We start from the raw sequence: 15848 nt of genomic DNA on the forward strand, positions 1-15848 counted from the left end.
GTAGGGAGCAGTCAGTGGTGCTCGGAGGACGGTAGCGTGAGCCCAGGGGACACCTTCCCTGGAGATAGGTGTGTTTTCTCTGAGGCCTTCTCGAGAGCACAGGTGTGGCTCCAGGGGTGGACAGTTAAGGTGTGCAGGGCGGGCTGGCCCTGTGCGCATGGCCACATGGCCCTTCATCTGAGGTCAGGCGCTGAAAGGCAGCCTCGTCTGCAGGCTGGGCTCCGGCTGCCTCACAGAGGTCTGGTCTCACCCTGTGAGAGGTGGGGGCCTGCTCCTGTTCAGGAGAGGGCTTTGCCACTGCCCCCTGGGCAGCAGCCTCAAGGCCCGTGCCCGGATGGTCCCCGGGGATTCAGAACCGGGTAGGAAGAAAGTCTTAGAAGGTCAGGCAGCGGAGAGGAGGTGGTCCACTAGCAAGGTCAAGAGAAGAGTGGAGGATTTGGCGGAAAGAAGACCAGGATTATCAGAGAAGACGGAAGGAAAACATTTGGGAGACTGTAAACAAAATACTTGTGCAGTTGTTGATGGGCTTGAGCTGTGTAAACAGCGGGAGGGCTCCATCCCTCATTCCTAGTTAATGAGTTTGGCCTTCAGAGGCCCCAAGCAAATGGCTTTTATCACTTCTTCCAGAGCTCTCAGTGAAAGCCAAAGACAGAAACAGAAAGAGGTTAATAAATGACAAAGCATGACATCTCCACGGGCCGAAATTGGCCTCTTGGGATACGGAACTGCTTCGTGAACAGGCGGAGGGGGTTATTCATTAGATTTCCCCTGGTTGAGGGTGTGCACCTCTGAGCCAGGCCCACTGCGGCTGTTTGCTTAGGGAATCTCAAAGCTCTCAAAGCCAGCCTCGCAGGGAGCCGGTGTTCTTCTGCTTCAGAGCATGGAACTCATGGCACTGAACGACCTGCCTAATTGATGTGCCAGGAAAGGGCACGGTGGGATTCGAACCCTGGCATCCCTCCCCTGCATCTGTGTGCTCTGTGAAGTCAGGGACGTGGGGGAAGGTTTCGCAGATGCCAGCGACCACCTCGTACAGCACCAGCAGTGATAGGGGCCCTGCCCTGCGAGCTGTCCACTCGGACCGGGCTTCACGTGTCATGTGTGGCAAAGTACACATAACACAGAATCAACCATCGTAACCATTTTTAAGCGCCCAGCTCAGGGCGTTAAGTACGCTCACGTTGTTGTGCAGCCGTCACCACCATCCATCTCCAGAACTTTCTCATGTTCCCAAACTGAAACTCTGTCCCCACTAAACACGAACCCTCCCTCCTAACCTAGCTTTTATGCATCCGCTCCTTAATCCACACAGTGTCCCGATGCCTGGGTACAACTGTTCCCCGGAGCCGAGAAAACTAAGGCTCGGAGGGAACCGGCCCTGGGCTGAGGCCGCACCCAGTGGGTTAAGGACTGGAGTCATGGCTGCCTGTCCCCAGACCTGCCAGTTCGTCCCTGCTAGTTGGCCTTTCCTTTGAGTTCCCCCCAAAGAACTCCGTTCTTTGGACATGCAGGGATCCACAGCCGGTCTCAGGCAGGGGGAGCGTGAGCCTCGCTCATTAGAGGAGGGGGTGTTCCTAGCATTTGGGGGGAGCACTGTGTTTGGCTGAGGGGCCATCATACCGCTATGTGTTTCCCAGGGAGAGGGAGTCGGACTGTCACCCGTGTGGAGGCAGACGCTCGCTAGCTGGCCCGCCCGAGGGGGACACAGTCTGTGAACAAACAGCACAAGGAGAAGAGAGCTGGATTCTCTCTCGCCCAGGAGCTCACCCATTCAGCCCCTGATGTGCGTTAGCAGGAATCACCCCATTGCCAGTCTACTCTGATGATTTCCCATCTTTCTCATCACCCCTGCTGAGTACGCAAGATGCTCCCATTTTACAGAGAAGGAAGCTGAGGCTCAGAGAAGTCAGGGTCACACCACTATTAAGTGAGGGAGGTCTCGAGAGGCTGGTGGAGCGGGTGAGGGCTGGGGTTGGTGTCCCCCAGAGGTGCAGTGAACTTGGAAACAAGGAGCTTGTGCTGCTGTTGGCCCTGACTCTCAGTGACACTGGATCTTCCTGTCTTTAATTTTCCAATCTCAAAAAAGGAAAGAACCTTTGTTTTTTTTTGTTTTGTTCTGTTTTTAATTAATTCATTTATTTTTTATTTTTGGCTGCGTTGGGTCTCCGTTGCTGCGCGCAGGCTTTCTCTAGTTGCGGCGAGCAGGGGCTACTCTTCGTTGTGGTGTGCGGGCTTCTTATTGCGGTGGCTTCTCTTGTTGCAGAGCATGGGCCCTAGGCACGAGGGCTTCAGTAGTTGTGGCGTGCAGGCTCAGTAGTTCTGGCTCGAGGGCTCTAGAGCTTAGTAGTTGTGGCGCACGGGCTTAGTTGCTCCGCGGCATGTGGGATCTTCCCGGCCCAGGGATCGAACCCGTGTCCCCTGCATTGGCAGGCGGATTCTTAACCACTGCACCACCAGGGAAGTCGCAGAACCTTTGTTTTTAACTGCTTTTCAAGCTTAATGTTTGAGCTGCAGGTCTGCTCTAATCCAGTGACAATTTAGACTCAGAACCCCTTTGGCTGACACATCAATCAGAGGTCAAATCATCAGCCCCCTGTTCTCTTTGGACCCCTTTCAAGAGCCTCTTGATCATCTTTTCCCTGAATTTCCAGCCCCTTTGGGCACATGAAAGGGACTTGCTCCTTGTGTATGTTCCTCGATCGTCCCGTGATGCTTAAAGGAGCCAGCGGTTGGCCATGTCTTGTAGGAAGGCTGGGGAAACCTCCTTCCCCAAAGCCTCTCCCAGATGAAAGAGCAGACAGGTCGAGGTTTTAGCTTGTTAATGTTTAAAGGAATCAGATGGCCTCAGAGGGTGTGTTGGTGGGCAGAACAGTTTGGCTGTAGCCACCCCAATTATAGTGCATCTGCACGCCTTTAACTCTGAAGTGTACGTCTAGACTGTGCTACAGATACTTGTGCACACATGTCTAAAGACAGACGGACTTGGGGGAAGAGTCCTGCCCAGGTCAGCAGCCGTGGAGGCTGGACACCGTCTGCAGGGCACTGGTTAGATCCCTGATGGTAAGCGTCCACAGGACGGAGTTTTATGCCACCATTTAAGAACCGAGGCAACTGCATGGACTGATGTGGGATGACCTCCGGGATAAATCATTAGGTGCAAAGATGAGATGATTTAGAAAGATTGAGGGTCACCCTAGAAAGTTACTCATGGACTGGCGTTTTCGATCAGCTGTTTTACCTTTGGGAGCCCAGGGATGGGTTCCTGGGGTCACAGGCCGCATTTGGCTCACACACATGGGCCTTTGGGCATGCACGCACGTGTGCAAAATCCCCCTACGGGCCCACGATCCCCACGGGGTTAAAAACCACCATGTGAATTGGATGGGGAGCTAAGGCCCAGACTTGCCTGGGTTACCACCCATTGGTCACGTGCTGCCGCACTGCCCTTTGCGCCAGGCCCGGCCGGGCGCTCAAGGCCCAGAAATGATGGGGCACCGCCCTTGGCTTCAAAGATGACCCAGACCAAAGTGGGAGGTTGCCGCGTCGACGCACGCGTGCCAGCGGGCATGCCCGGTGGAGGGTCAGCACGGGCCTCAGAGAAGCGCTCGGGACCGCAGAGGTGTGGAGTATTTGGACAGCTGCGCGTGGCCCGCCAGGCCTGGCTCAGCAGGCAGGACTACTCACCACACGGAGCCCAACGGTGTGGACTCCACCCCACAGCCGACCTCGCTGGGGCCTTGTCTCTGAGCTGAGGGGCTGCTGGACCTCTGCCACTCACCCCTCTCCTTTCCTCCGCAGTTTGTGGAAGTGGAAGGACAGATCACGTCCTTGGTTGACCTTCACCCATCCTTCCTAAGGAAGGGTTTCCGCCGGGAAATCTTCATCGCCTCCATATGTTGTGTCAGCTACCTGCTGGGGCTGACCATGGTGACGGAGGTAGGTGGCTCTCTCCCCTGGCATGAGGGGCCTCCCCTGGCGGGGCCCTTGTTGCTCTAAATGTGTTTCAAAGGCCAGTTCAAGGCCACGCCACCTCCCCGCTCCCCCCGTGGAGGCAGCTGGGTGAGAGGTCCAGGCCCGCTGAGCTCCTGGCCACCCTACTTCAGGAGTCCTGCCCCATCCAGGACTCCCTGCCCCACTTCCCTGTTACCCTGGCAGCACAGTGGCCACCCTCTGCCCTCTGTCCCTCCTCATCCGCAGAGGACTGAGAAAGGGGTACTTCAGCCGAAATCCATTTTAACCACAGCTCTGTCCCCGCCCCCCCACCGCCCCCCGCCCCCCTGCCCCCCCACCGCACTGTGTGCAGTGGCCCTTCTCAGACCTGCAGGGGAGGCGTGTGAGCATGTGAGCCTAAGCCCGGGCCCGGGCTGATCCCTCCTGTGCCCCTCACCCATCTCTCCATACTCTCCAGCAGAGGGTTGCATTTGCCCCCAAATTTGGGGTTTCACATCACCGATTTTCCTTACCAGAAGTAAAAATAAATGCTTTTCTCGAAGTGTCTGTAAGAAACACCCCCTGAAAGGCAGGCCACAGGTTCATACACTGAGCAACGGGGTCTCACTGAAGTCTTCTGTGTTGGCCACAGTGAGTGTTAAGCCCCTCCTTTGGAAACAGGCTTCAGAGAACCCATCATTTTTCGCTAAGAAAGACATGTTTTGCTTTCTTTTCTGTGTGTGTGTATCTTTTTAATTAAATTTGTCAAACATGAAGTTAAGCATCTGTTTAGACATGTATCTGGTCCTTATACCCTCTGCACTTTTTTTCCCCTTGGATTTTCTATTTCTTATTGACAGGCCAGATCTCTTTATATATTGAGGGAATGAGATGCCAAATAACAAACCCACCTTCTCTGGTTTTTTCTTCACAGGGTGGCATGTATGTGTTTCAGCTCTTTGACTACTATGCAGCTAGCGGTGTATGCCTTTTGTGGGTTGCATTCTTTGAATGTTTTGCTATTGCCTGGATATATGGTGAGTAGAGATGTTTGGATATCTTACTCAAGTCTCTCCTTTGGGCTTCTCTATCTAGAAGCTTCAGAAACAGAATTCTAGTGGGAATTTCATTTTGAGTCAGACACAGAGTCGCTCCCTGCCTGGACTTTTCCTCTCAAGCCCGCCCCTTCCAGCACAAATAATATGACCGTAGCCACACCGAAGATTCTCCCCATGCTGAAGGTGCAAGGTGTGAGTGGATGCTTTGACAAACACAGAATTTGGCCATGCCAGGGGTCTGTCTTGGATGAACCACTCTAGGGTCCAGGAATGGTCCATTCTGACTTCCTCGAGACCTTGGAATGGCCACACCGGGTTTTGGGGGTCTGCGTAAAGTTACCAGAAAAATACCGGGTGCCCAGAGACATGTGAATTTTAGATCCTTTCAGATAAACGTCTGCCAACACTTGGGATTTGTGATGCAGGGACCTGGATGAGGCCCTGGAGACACCCCCTCCCCGCCACCCCCCCAGGGCCCTTGAGCCCCTGCTGTGCTGTTCCCGGGGCGGATGCTGCATCGGACACCGGGTCAACATCTGTCTGCCTCTGTCTCTTACAGGCAGTGATAACTTTTATGACGGTATTGAGGACATGATCGGCTATCGGCCTGGGCCCTGGATGAAGTACAGCTGGGCCGTGGTCACTCCGCTTCTCTGTCTTGTGAGTGTCCTTCCGCACGGCCGCGGGCAGTAGCCGTTCCTCCCTGGGGCTTGACAGTTTCACCCGCTAACGCATCGTTCACTCAGCATCTGCTTAGTGCTGGCCTCTGACAAGCCTAGTGACAGCTGTGCTGGGGAGGGGCCAGGCTGCTCCGGAGGGTTCCCTGTGCAGCATGAGTAGGAGCTTGTCAGGAGGAGGGAGCCGGAACGGCAGTGCTGGCAGAGGGGCGCGAGTCGGGCACGCCAAGAAATTGCAGGGTTCCATCACTGAGTATGTGACCTTTCCTCAAACCCTTCCAGAGTTCATGGGCACAGTCAGGGTCACTGATTAAGTTGAGGGGCCTTGGGGAATGTCGAATGGAGACGTCATAGACCCTGGAAATGCAGTGTTTCCCATGGAGGGCGGGGCTCGTGCCTGGAGAGGGGAGGTCCCAGCAGAGAGGAGCCCTGGCCTCTCTCAGGAACAAGGAAGCTTAGTAGCCACCAGGACCCAAGGGCAGTGATGTGCACGTCCCCCTTCGCACCAGGGTTCCTGCACCTGCCATCTGGGGATGCGGCCTTGGGGCCCAGGCACCCGTTAGGCTCCGCTAGGAGGCTCTGGCCAAAGGGAGGTCCTCTGCAGCAAAAGCTGCTTCCCTGCCGGTGTTTGAAACCTATCATGAGCTTGGAGCTAATTGCAAGGAAAGACGTCTGCTGTGCTGCTCTCAGCTCAGACCATGGGGAGCACAGATGGCAGAAATGTTCCTGGTGTTTAGGAACCAGGTGCCGGGAGATAAATGGGCCCTCCCCTCAGTGACCTCTGTTTCCAGGCCTTTCCTCACAGGGCCCAAGTTCCTGCATTTGTAAAACAAGGAGACTGACTGATGCGGGGCTGAGTGGCAACGACCGTCTTAGGTTGTCTTAGGTTGTTACTTTATTACTGAACACGGTCTTGGCCTTTTCATCTGAGATGCAGATTTTCCCCACAATATAAGGAAGCTGTAGCAGCCAGTAACCATGATCGGGGAGTGCATTGTTGGTGGTGAATTTAGGTGGGTGCAAGCCCGTGTTCTCATCCTCACTTAATGATTTATTTGTGGGCAACTCCCCTCACCACTCTGACCATGGGATTCCTCCTCCCTCCCTCCCTCGGGGATTGGATAGGTGAGAGGCTGCATTTTGAGGTGGCGGGAAGAGTGACACAGGTGGACATGCTGCTTCCCGGGTTGGGTTGGGAGGGCAGAGCTGCCCTCCCTTGGGACCCTCCCCCTCTAAGCGTCACCCCACACGTAGGACAGCAGCAACAGGGCCAGGCATACCGTAGGTGCCTAATGAAGAGCATTCCCCCCACCCCCTCACCAATTCTGGTTTAGATAGGTTTGTCTTCCCTTCAAACCCCCCTTATTAGATAATGAAGATTTAAGTCATTTTCACTGGGTTCTACACGGAGAGGCTGTAGTTCTGACCAGAAGCAGCCCTCCAGCCAGCCTAGGGTGCAGGCTTTGGGGCGCAGAGCTGACTCCACCCCACCCCTATGTTCCTTAAGAATTAAAAGCCACTTCTGTTTTTCCTTTTGACACCACCATTTTGAAGTATCACTGATCATTGGTGAGTCTGACCCTCCCAGAGGAAAAGACAGTCCTAGGGAGGATCGCAGGCCCGGGCAGGCAAGGCCACACTGAGAGTGCAGGGGAAAGAACCTGTTTGGCTGGAAATAGGTCTGTCAGTCAGTGATGTGGACATGCTTAAGGGACAGAGCCCTATGCTGTGTTCTGATAATGGACCCCTGGGTGCAAAGGTGGTTAAAAACCAACCTTCAAGATAAAGACAAGCTGATCCTAAAATATAGTTCACTTGAAGTTTTTGGACGCTTATTTTGAAGATTAAAAAATGCTTAGGATTATTATAAATCAATATTTATCAAAAAGTAAACGTTTTTGATAAATGGCTTGGGCGTGGCTTAAGCTGGACCCCCCAACAGGGCAGCAAGGCCCAGGTCCACACCCCGCCTTGGGGGCTGGGCCTGGGGCTCAGAGAGGGAGGTGGAGGGGTGGCAGTGGCCGAAGGGAAGCTGTGTGCCCCCAGAGCTACACCACATGTCAGGGAAACAGGGGAATGAGACAGACACACCTTCCGCTCTCATTGACTCAGGCTGGGTGGGGAACGAGTAATTGTGATCATGAAGAATCGAAAAATCGCGCTTTCTGGGAAGGGAAGTGTGGGCACCTGACTGAGCCTGGGCAGGGCCTGGGCCGGACCATTAGTGCAAATTTAGGATGAGGAGAAGGTGAGCAAGAGAGGGGTTCCCAGTGAGTGGGAACAGCCTGCCCAGAGACCCCAGGGCAAGCGGCTGAGAAGCTGAAAGGAATTCTAGGTAGCTGGACTATAGTGGCAGAGAAAGAGGCAGTGGGTAGGTGACAGGGAATTGCCGGCCAGACAAGGAGTTTGCATCCCGAAGGTCCTGGGGAACCGCAGAAGGGTTTTGAGCAAGGAGGCGGCTTGATCAGGTTTACCCTGGGGGCGGCCCTCCTGCACCAGAGGGAGAAGGGTGTGAGCCTCTTGGGTGGAGCCTGCCCTGGTCCCAGAAGCCCCCTGACCGGCCCCGTCTCTCCACAGGGATGTTTTATCTTCTCTCTCGTCAAGTACGTACCCCTGACCTACAACAAAGTCTACGTGTACCCCAACTGGGCCATCGGGCTGGGCTGGAGCCTGGCCCTGTCCTCCATTGTGTGCGTCCCCTTGGTCATGGTCATCCGCCTCTGCCAGACGGAAGGGCCGTTCCTCGTGGTAAGCACACAGGGCCCCGAGTCTGGATTTGGGGTGGGGGCAAGATGCTGAAGGCCAGCCAGCTGTCGGTTTGCTGTGTGACCTTGGGCAGGTCACTTGCCCTCTCTGAGCGCCAGACCTCTCACCTGCCCTGTGGAGTGCTTGAGATTGTGGGCAGGAGAGTGTATAGTGGGAAAATGGGCAGCAGTGACACATTCAAGGGCTGGGCCGGGGGCCAGAGAGGTGGTGGCAGCTTTGGATTCCAAGATAAGAGCCGGGGCTTCACCCGGGAGCAGTGGGGGCCAGGTTTCCCAAGTGGTGAGACGGGAGACAGGAGCTCACGAGCAAGGCTAAGCTTCAGCCAGAGGCCTTCCCTGGCCCTGGAGCCAAGTTTCAGACGAGCCCAGCCCGTGCTGGTGTTCCCCTCGCCAGACATGTGGCCCCATCTGCTGCCCGACCCTCAGAAGCCACCTGTGCACCGAACAGACCCTCCAGCTCCCAGGCCCCTGTGCCCACCAGTCTCCTCCCTGCACCTCCCTCCCGCCACCATCCTCTCAGAAATTCCTGCAACAATCCTGGAGATTCCAGGCCCTGGCAAAAGTCGGGGCTCTTTCCAAGAAATCCTTTTCTTAGACTCTCCCTTAACCTTTGGGCTTGGGCTGGCTCCAAGACGGCACTGTTTTGTTCTGGGCTGTTTTTATTGTTATTCTCTTAAAAATCTGGAGCCAGGATGTCCTGGGGCCCTGGCTCCCTCTTGGGCTGGGCTGGTTTCCTTGTGGGCAGGGGATTGGCCTGGAGGTGTTGTTGGTGGGGAAAGATGCCAGGCCTTGCAGAAGGAGACCAGACCAGCCTTCCCGAGACAGAGGAAGTAGGCAGGGGGATGTATGCCAGGAGGAAACCATGAGGCTGGGGTCTGTCTGAGCCAGGAGGACTCTTGGGGTGTTCCTGCAGCACTGGACCCATTGTGTTTTCTCAGAGGACACAGGGAAGGACCCCAGTATTCGGCCAGAATGCTGATTGGCCCTATCGTGTGTCAAAATACTGAAATACTGGGCCTGGGACAGACCCAGCCCCTCCCCCAGGAATTTCCAGAATGTCCCTACCACCCAGAAACCAAAGGGTTAATGGAGGGCACAACAGGGGGTGTTGGATGTCTGTCCTGATTGCTCAGTGCCCACAGCTACACCCAACAGGTCACTGACTTGTGTCTCTTTGAGGCCTAATTTTAAAATATTGTTCCATCCCAAGTTTAGAGGTTTGGGCAGAGTGGGGTGGTGTGGGGGAAGGATTCGAGTCCACCCCAAATTCACAACCGGTCCTCACCCCCAAACCTGACCGTTAACCAAAGCCCCCTCCTCTGAAGGCACCTGGCCACCATCCACCTGTCTTCACCACATGCCCCTCGACCACCTACCTGCACAGGTTGCCAAGGGGTCCTCCCAGCCATGAACTTCTCTCTGAGCTCCATCCTGGGAGGATTCCAATTATGTCTGCACCTCCTGCATAAACGGGGCCCCAGGTAGCTGCCCGGGGGTGTTTGCCTCGTGTCCCCAGTTCGGGGCACACACCCATTGTACAGATGTCAGGAGAGGCAAAGCGATGAAGTGGGGGCAGGGCCCTCCCCTCCTGCTGGGTTCCACCTTCGCCCTGTACCTGGGGCCTCTGGTCTGGTTCCTCCGGGGCCCAGGCAGCCAACCCAGGTGGGGAGGGGGACTGGGGAGCTGGGGCTCGGGAAGGCGAGGACCATCGCAGGATGCAGTGATGCTCTCAGCTCTGGCTCCCGTTTTCAAGGAGATGTGGGCCTGGGGTGGCCAGACCTGTGGTTTTTAAAGAGTAGATGGAAGTCTGGATTTTCACATGAAATATCGTAGCTTTTAACAGGCAGCTTTTAAAAATTGTTCTATACCTAAATTGAACGTAAATGCCGAGATAGAGGGTTTCTTGTTAGCACCTGCTTCCTACTTAAGCCGCTGAGTGGACGCTTGGCGGGGGGTGGGCTGGGAGGCGGGAGCTCTGAGTTCAAGTCCCAGCTCTGCTGTTGCTTTTCTGGGTGCCCTGGGGAGGGCTCCTTCCCTTACTGATCCTATCATCTGGCAACCTGGGGAGGACAAACTGCTGTGTGCCTGGCAGTGGTCCAGCCTCTGGCCCCTCTGTTGGGAGGGGCAGCACAGACCCAGGCAGTGGTCTCCAGGCCCTCAGTAGGGAAATGGAGAAGGCAGGACATGCAGCTTGTGGGAGACGGAGGTTCTCCTCGGGGAAAGTGGGAGCCATGGGAGGCTCAAGACAGTTACCCAACCTCGGGCATACAAATTGCAGAAACTCAGCTGCTTTGCAAGTCAGAGAAATAGGGGAACGAGAATCACAAGGAGCTGTATTTCAGCTCCATGGGACAAAGAAGGGGGAAGAGTTTGGAGGCGTGAGTCTCCTGTCCCTGAGGTGTGTAAGCAGGGCTTGGCCAAGCAAACTACCGGCGGGCACTCTGCCCTCATTCAGGGCCTGGAGGGACCTTAGTTCAAGTCCTCTATTTGCCAGTGGATGAAATGGGTGGTCCAGAGAGGGTACTAGTTTGGCAAAGGCCACAGAGCACACTGGCAGGACCCGAGGTGAAGAGGGAAACCGGGCCCGCTGACCTGCCTCCCCGTGCCTGTCCCCTTCTTCCTCCAGAGACTCAAGTACCTGCTGACACCGAGGGAACCCAACCGTTGGGCCGTGGAGCGAGAGGGGGCGATGCCCTACAGCTCCCGCATGTCCGTTAACAGCACGCTCAGGAAACCAACCCACATCATAGTGGAGACCATGATGTGAGCTCTCTCCCAGTCGACGGGCTGCTTTCCTGCTGTTTACTAACATTAGATTCTTATAGGACCAGGTTTACAGAGCTTTATATTTGCACTAGGATTTTTTTTTAATTGTCACAGAAAATGTTTGTGTGTGCGTGTGTGTGTGTGTGTGTGTGTGTGTGTGTGTGTGGTGTCGTGTGTATGTGTATTTTGTTTTGATTTGGGGATATTTTGTACAAAAAGAATACCCACGGGCAGCTGCCCGGGCTGAGGCAGAGCTTTCGTATGGAATTAGATGTATTTTATGGGAACTTGGTCAATTTTTCTTTGTATTTTTTTTTAACATATAACTGTGTATACACGTAGAGATTGTCCTACACTTTTACCACTTGAATTGATCTTGCCAGCAATAGATCTTGTTTTCAAAAGCAATTCTTCGGTGCTGTGTAGCTGGCAGAAAGTTCTGCCCCCAAAACGCAGGGTGGAATTTTCCTGGGACAGCAGACCCATTTTAAAGGTGTAGTACCTTACCAACCTGGTTCAAGTGAAGCAAACAGCTATCGGGCCAGACCCCGAGGGGCTGGAGAAAGGAAGGCTGTCGGGAGACGCCTCACGACACTTGTCTTAGCCAACAAGAGAGATGCCAAAATAATGAACCAACCTCTCAAATATAAAGGGACTCAAAGCCCACAGATGAGGCCCAACAGGAAAAGTGTGATGCTGAGAGCACTGGGAACCATTGCATCAAGAGCAGAGTCCCTTTTATTTCGAGACTGAGGCGGGGACAGTCGGAAGGGCTGTCAGAACTGTCCGTGTGCGAGGGAGCGGTGTCCTTCCTGGCGCGTCCCAGGGAGGGAGTGGAGGCTGCCCAGCAGGAGCGGGGGTCTCAGGGCTGCAGACCTCACGCAGATGGGGCTGTGGCCTGGATGGGGATTCCGATCAGCTTCTGGTTGTTCCCCCAGCCGACACCTCTCGCAGCTGCTTGTAGGGGAAGCGTGGTGTACGTATTTGGTGAGGGGCGAGGGGTGAGCAAGTGGACCAAAGGACGTGGCCCCAGGCGCCCGGGACCCCGGGAAGGGGGCGGTGCTCTTCTTTCCTCAGCTCTCCACCCTCAGCTCTGTATTCATCTCAGAGGCTCTTGTTGAAGACCCCAGCCCGGGGCCGCCCTGGCGCCTAGCAGGGAGTGCCAGGAGCGAGCTTTCATTGGGGCGAGGTGATCCCCAAACTTTCCTGCAAATTCAGGCACAAGTACAACCCACGCTGGTAACCTGGGAGATAAGGAAACTCTTTATTCCCCCTTCACCGCAAAAGCTGGGGCCGGGTACGCACTATGTGGGGATCGAGGCCAGGAGGTGAGTCAGGGTTGTTCGGGGGCAGGCACCCCAGAACCGGCATTCCTCCCTGAACCAGGACGGAAGGCACTCCACCTTTAAAATCCCAAGTACGGACACCCCTCCACCCAGCCCGCGTTTGGATCTAAACTGTGCCATTTAAACAGAAACTTCCAAGTTCAGGGTGTAAAGTAAACTGAAACGTTGTCACGCGGAAACGGCAGTGACTGCCTCGGGGGTGTGGAGAGCAGGATCCGGCTCTGGCGTTCAGAGCAGGGGCTCTCTGAATCCTGGGACCCCCGCCCCAAATCCAGGCAGGGGAGGAGTCTCGGGTGTCCCCCTCCCAAGGGGCAGAGACGATTCTGAACCTCTCGCCTTTAGCAAGCATTCACAGTCCGCTGTCTCCAAAGCATATACCCTGCTAAACAGCACCCAATCCTATTCCAAACCGTCAGCAAGTCTGTGTGCCTGTTTTACGATGCATTTATGGTTGCTACTGTATCTGATTGATTGTATTGTTTTGGGGTTTTTTCCTGATTTTATCAAGTAGGAATGTGACCTGTTCTCCTTTGTCTTATGGAACATTAGTAAACTAACCACTGTCGATGACTGGGGACAGGTTACGTGCGGGGGCGAGGAGGGCCACAGTGTTTCGGGTTCGTAGGCAAATTGCAACATTCTGGAAATAGCCCGAAAAAGGCCTCTTCTTATAAGATTCTCAGACCAAATTCTAGACCAAAGACACATGCAGACCAAGTCCCCAGGCCCCGCCTGGAAGGAAGGTCAGCCACTTTCCCAAGCCTGACCCTCGCCCATCTCCCGAGCACCTGTCTCCACTTGTGACCCTCCTGTCTGATACCCTAGCTCTTGTGTATCAGCAGAACTCTGCTCTGTGAGTACAATGTGTAATGGTGTGTGACTTCTATGTCTCCACATAAAGGAAACTTGTCATTGGAGCTCACGACTCTGGTCCGCCTGTCTCTGGGCAGTCCGCCATCCATGCTCTGCCTGGGATGGGTTGGAAATTCTGATGCTTGCAGCCAGATCTGGAAGGGATGCAAGAGAGAGGTTTAAAGGATGTTTTTAGCATGCACAAATGGGTAATGGCCCCAGGATAATCTCACCTGGGGAGATGCTCTGTCCAGCTGGGCCTGGGCCCTGTTAGTCCTATGGTGGAACCGTACGGTCACTGATAGAGAGGCTTCCTGGGCCCCCCGGTCAGCACCCTCGTTGTCAAAGGGGCATGTTCTCCCTGAAGACCAAAGACCAGCCTTTATGAAAAAGGACATGCTCCGTCCCCAGAGTTCAGGGACGCGGTGAACTGCAACCCACCCTGTGACCATGCTCATGGGCCAGCTGGATCCCAAGCTTATGGCTTAATGGGATGGGAGCTGGGCCACCCGGCACCCTCCCCTCAGCAGCCGTCTGGAAGCGAGGCACTGAGATGTCTGTTGCACCACAGGAAACTGAGGGGTCCAGACAGAGCCCCTCAGACAGGATTTAGCCTGAGGTCACGTGGGAAATTCCCAGGTGGCCGGAAGTGGCCTTGGATGATTTCTGGGCCATACACAGCTCCCTCTCTGTAACTCCAGTGCCACATTCTCACCCCAGATCCCCAGCACACCCCAAGACAGTGGGGAGACAGAGGGGAGAGGGAGCCCCCCTCAGCCTAGCCCAGAGTGTTCTTGTGTCCCCAGGTGCCAGCACACGGCGGTCAGGGCCCCAGCCAACATCTCCCAGCACTACCCCTCCAGCTGGGGCAGCCAGTGCTCCGGCAGGCGTGCCTCCCTTCCACACCAAGCCTCAGACACAGTCTGGGAAAGGACCCAAGAGAAACCCCCTCAAGGGGGCTAGAGGTCCCATCCAGCCCTCAAACCCAAGGTCAGGTGGGCCAGGCAAGGCTGTCCACGTGGATGCTATGAATATCACTGTGCAAAACTCCAGCAAGCACAAACCCACAAAACAACAAAGCTCAGACATCAAAACTTGGAGAGGGGTGTAGGTACCCAGAGGCCAGGAAATAGCACTCCCCCCCTCCTCTGTGCCCCCTCTCAGTGCCAGGCTTTCAGACTGCAGCTCGGAAGCTGGGTTTCATTGTTCTCTTACGGGTGTCACTACAGGCTATTCCGCCGTGTTCCCTGAGGGATTGGAGCATCTTGTTATATACTTGGCTTCAAATCGAGATGTTGGCTTAATTTTTTTTTTAAAACCCAATTAATTTTCGAATCCCTAGCAACTGTGACTGTATTTAGCACAAGAGAATGCCGAGAATGTGGGTCTTGCTTCCTTCCAGAAATATGTCTGGCTCACCAGAACTTTTTTTGAAACTTCAAAATATTTTTAAGATATTTTAAACTTTTGTAAAAAAAAAAAAAATCAACCAACAAGAGACTCTTCTGAGGAGGAGCATTTGTATTTGAATAAAATCCTTGGTGTGTAACTCAGTCTTGCAGTATACAAGCTTTTATGTATAAATGTTTTCTGATATGAATTCCTGTATTTTGCAGGGGTTTTCTTTTCTTCTTTGGCTTTTTAGATAAATATGTATACCTATATTTTAAATTCATCTTTGCTTTTTTTTTTTTTAGAGGAGTTTGTAATCACCTTATAACATGAAAATAAACATTTCCTTTTTAAAATCCAAAACGTGTGGGTTCTGTTCTGATACAGCTGTTTCTCTTTACATTTGGCAAGCACTTTACAGTTCACAAAGGGCTTTCATTTCTGCCCCGGGACATTCCTCAGAGCGGGGTGTTATTCTCTGAGGTTGGAGACATTGAGGTAGAGGTTCAGGAGGGGACAGTTTGCCTCAGGGCGCATGAGTCCCTGAAAGAGTGGGGAATCTCCCCAGATTCCGGCTCTGCTCCAGCTGCTTCTACTGATGTCCTGCGACTGGGAGGTCTCATCACCTGAGCCCGCGGCGCTGTCATCTGGAGTGAAGCACCACCCCCTTCATGCTGATTGGAGGCGGTGCTCACCACGCAACAGCACCAGGTGGTATCACTTACACCCAAACCAGGGCTCTGACCTTCCGGCCGAGAGAGCGCAGGCTGCTGGGGGGCTGGTAAGTGACCAGCCCTGAAGGATGGTGCCGCGGACACTGGGACCTCAGAAGCGAGGGCAGTCAGGACCCCAGAGGTCAGTGGTTGGCACAGACGTGGTTGGCCTTGGGAGTCATGAGCCCAGCCCGCTGTTACAAATGGGGAAACGGAGGCTGGGAGAGGGGCCTGGCTTGCCTGGGTTCACAGAGCAGGTCCACGTTTGAGGCAGCCTTTGGGCCCGCTGGCCCAGCCACCTTTGTGAGTGTGCGAGGTCAGGGGGCTTTGCAGGGTCTTTTCCCCAAAT

At 54.5% G+C, this 15848-nt stretch overlaps 1 protein-coding gene across 2 annotated transcripts in view; it reads left to right on the top strand.

The window, feature by feature from the left end:
• SLC6A6 (solute carrier family 6 member 6) overlaps positions 1-15305 on the top strand; it is an 80178-nt gene extending 64873 nt beyond the window's left edge. For both annotated transcript variants that reach the window (XM_082848818.1, XM_082848817.1), the window contains exons 11-15: positions 3799-3936; positions 4865-4967; positions 5548-5648; positions 8243-8413; positions 11057-15305. In XM_082848818.1, the coding sequence (XP_082704944.1) occupies positions 3799-3936; positions 4865-4967; positions 5548-5648; positions 8243-8413; positions 11057-11197 (654 nt within the window). In that variant the 3' untranslated portion in view covers positions 11198-15305. The remainder of the gene's footprint in view (positions 1-3798; positions 3937-4864; positions 4968-5547; positions 5649-8242; positions 8414-11056) is intronic.
• Positions 15306-15848: the final 543 nt, after the last annotated feature.

Source organism: Leucopleurus acutus (assembly GCF_964270905.1).
Source record: "Leucopleurus acutus genome assembly, chromosome: 10".
Classification (NCBI taxonomy): domain Eukaryota; kingdom Metazoa; phylum Chordata; class Mammalia; order Artiodactyla; family Delphinidae; genus Leucopleurus; species Leucopleurus acutus.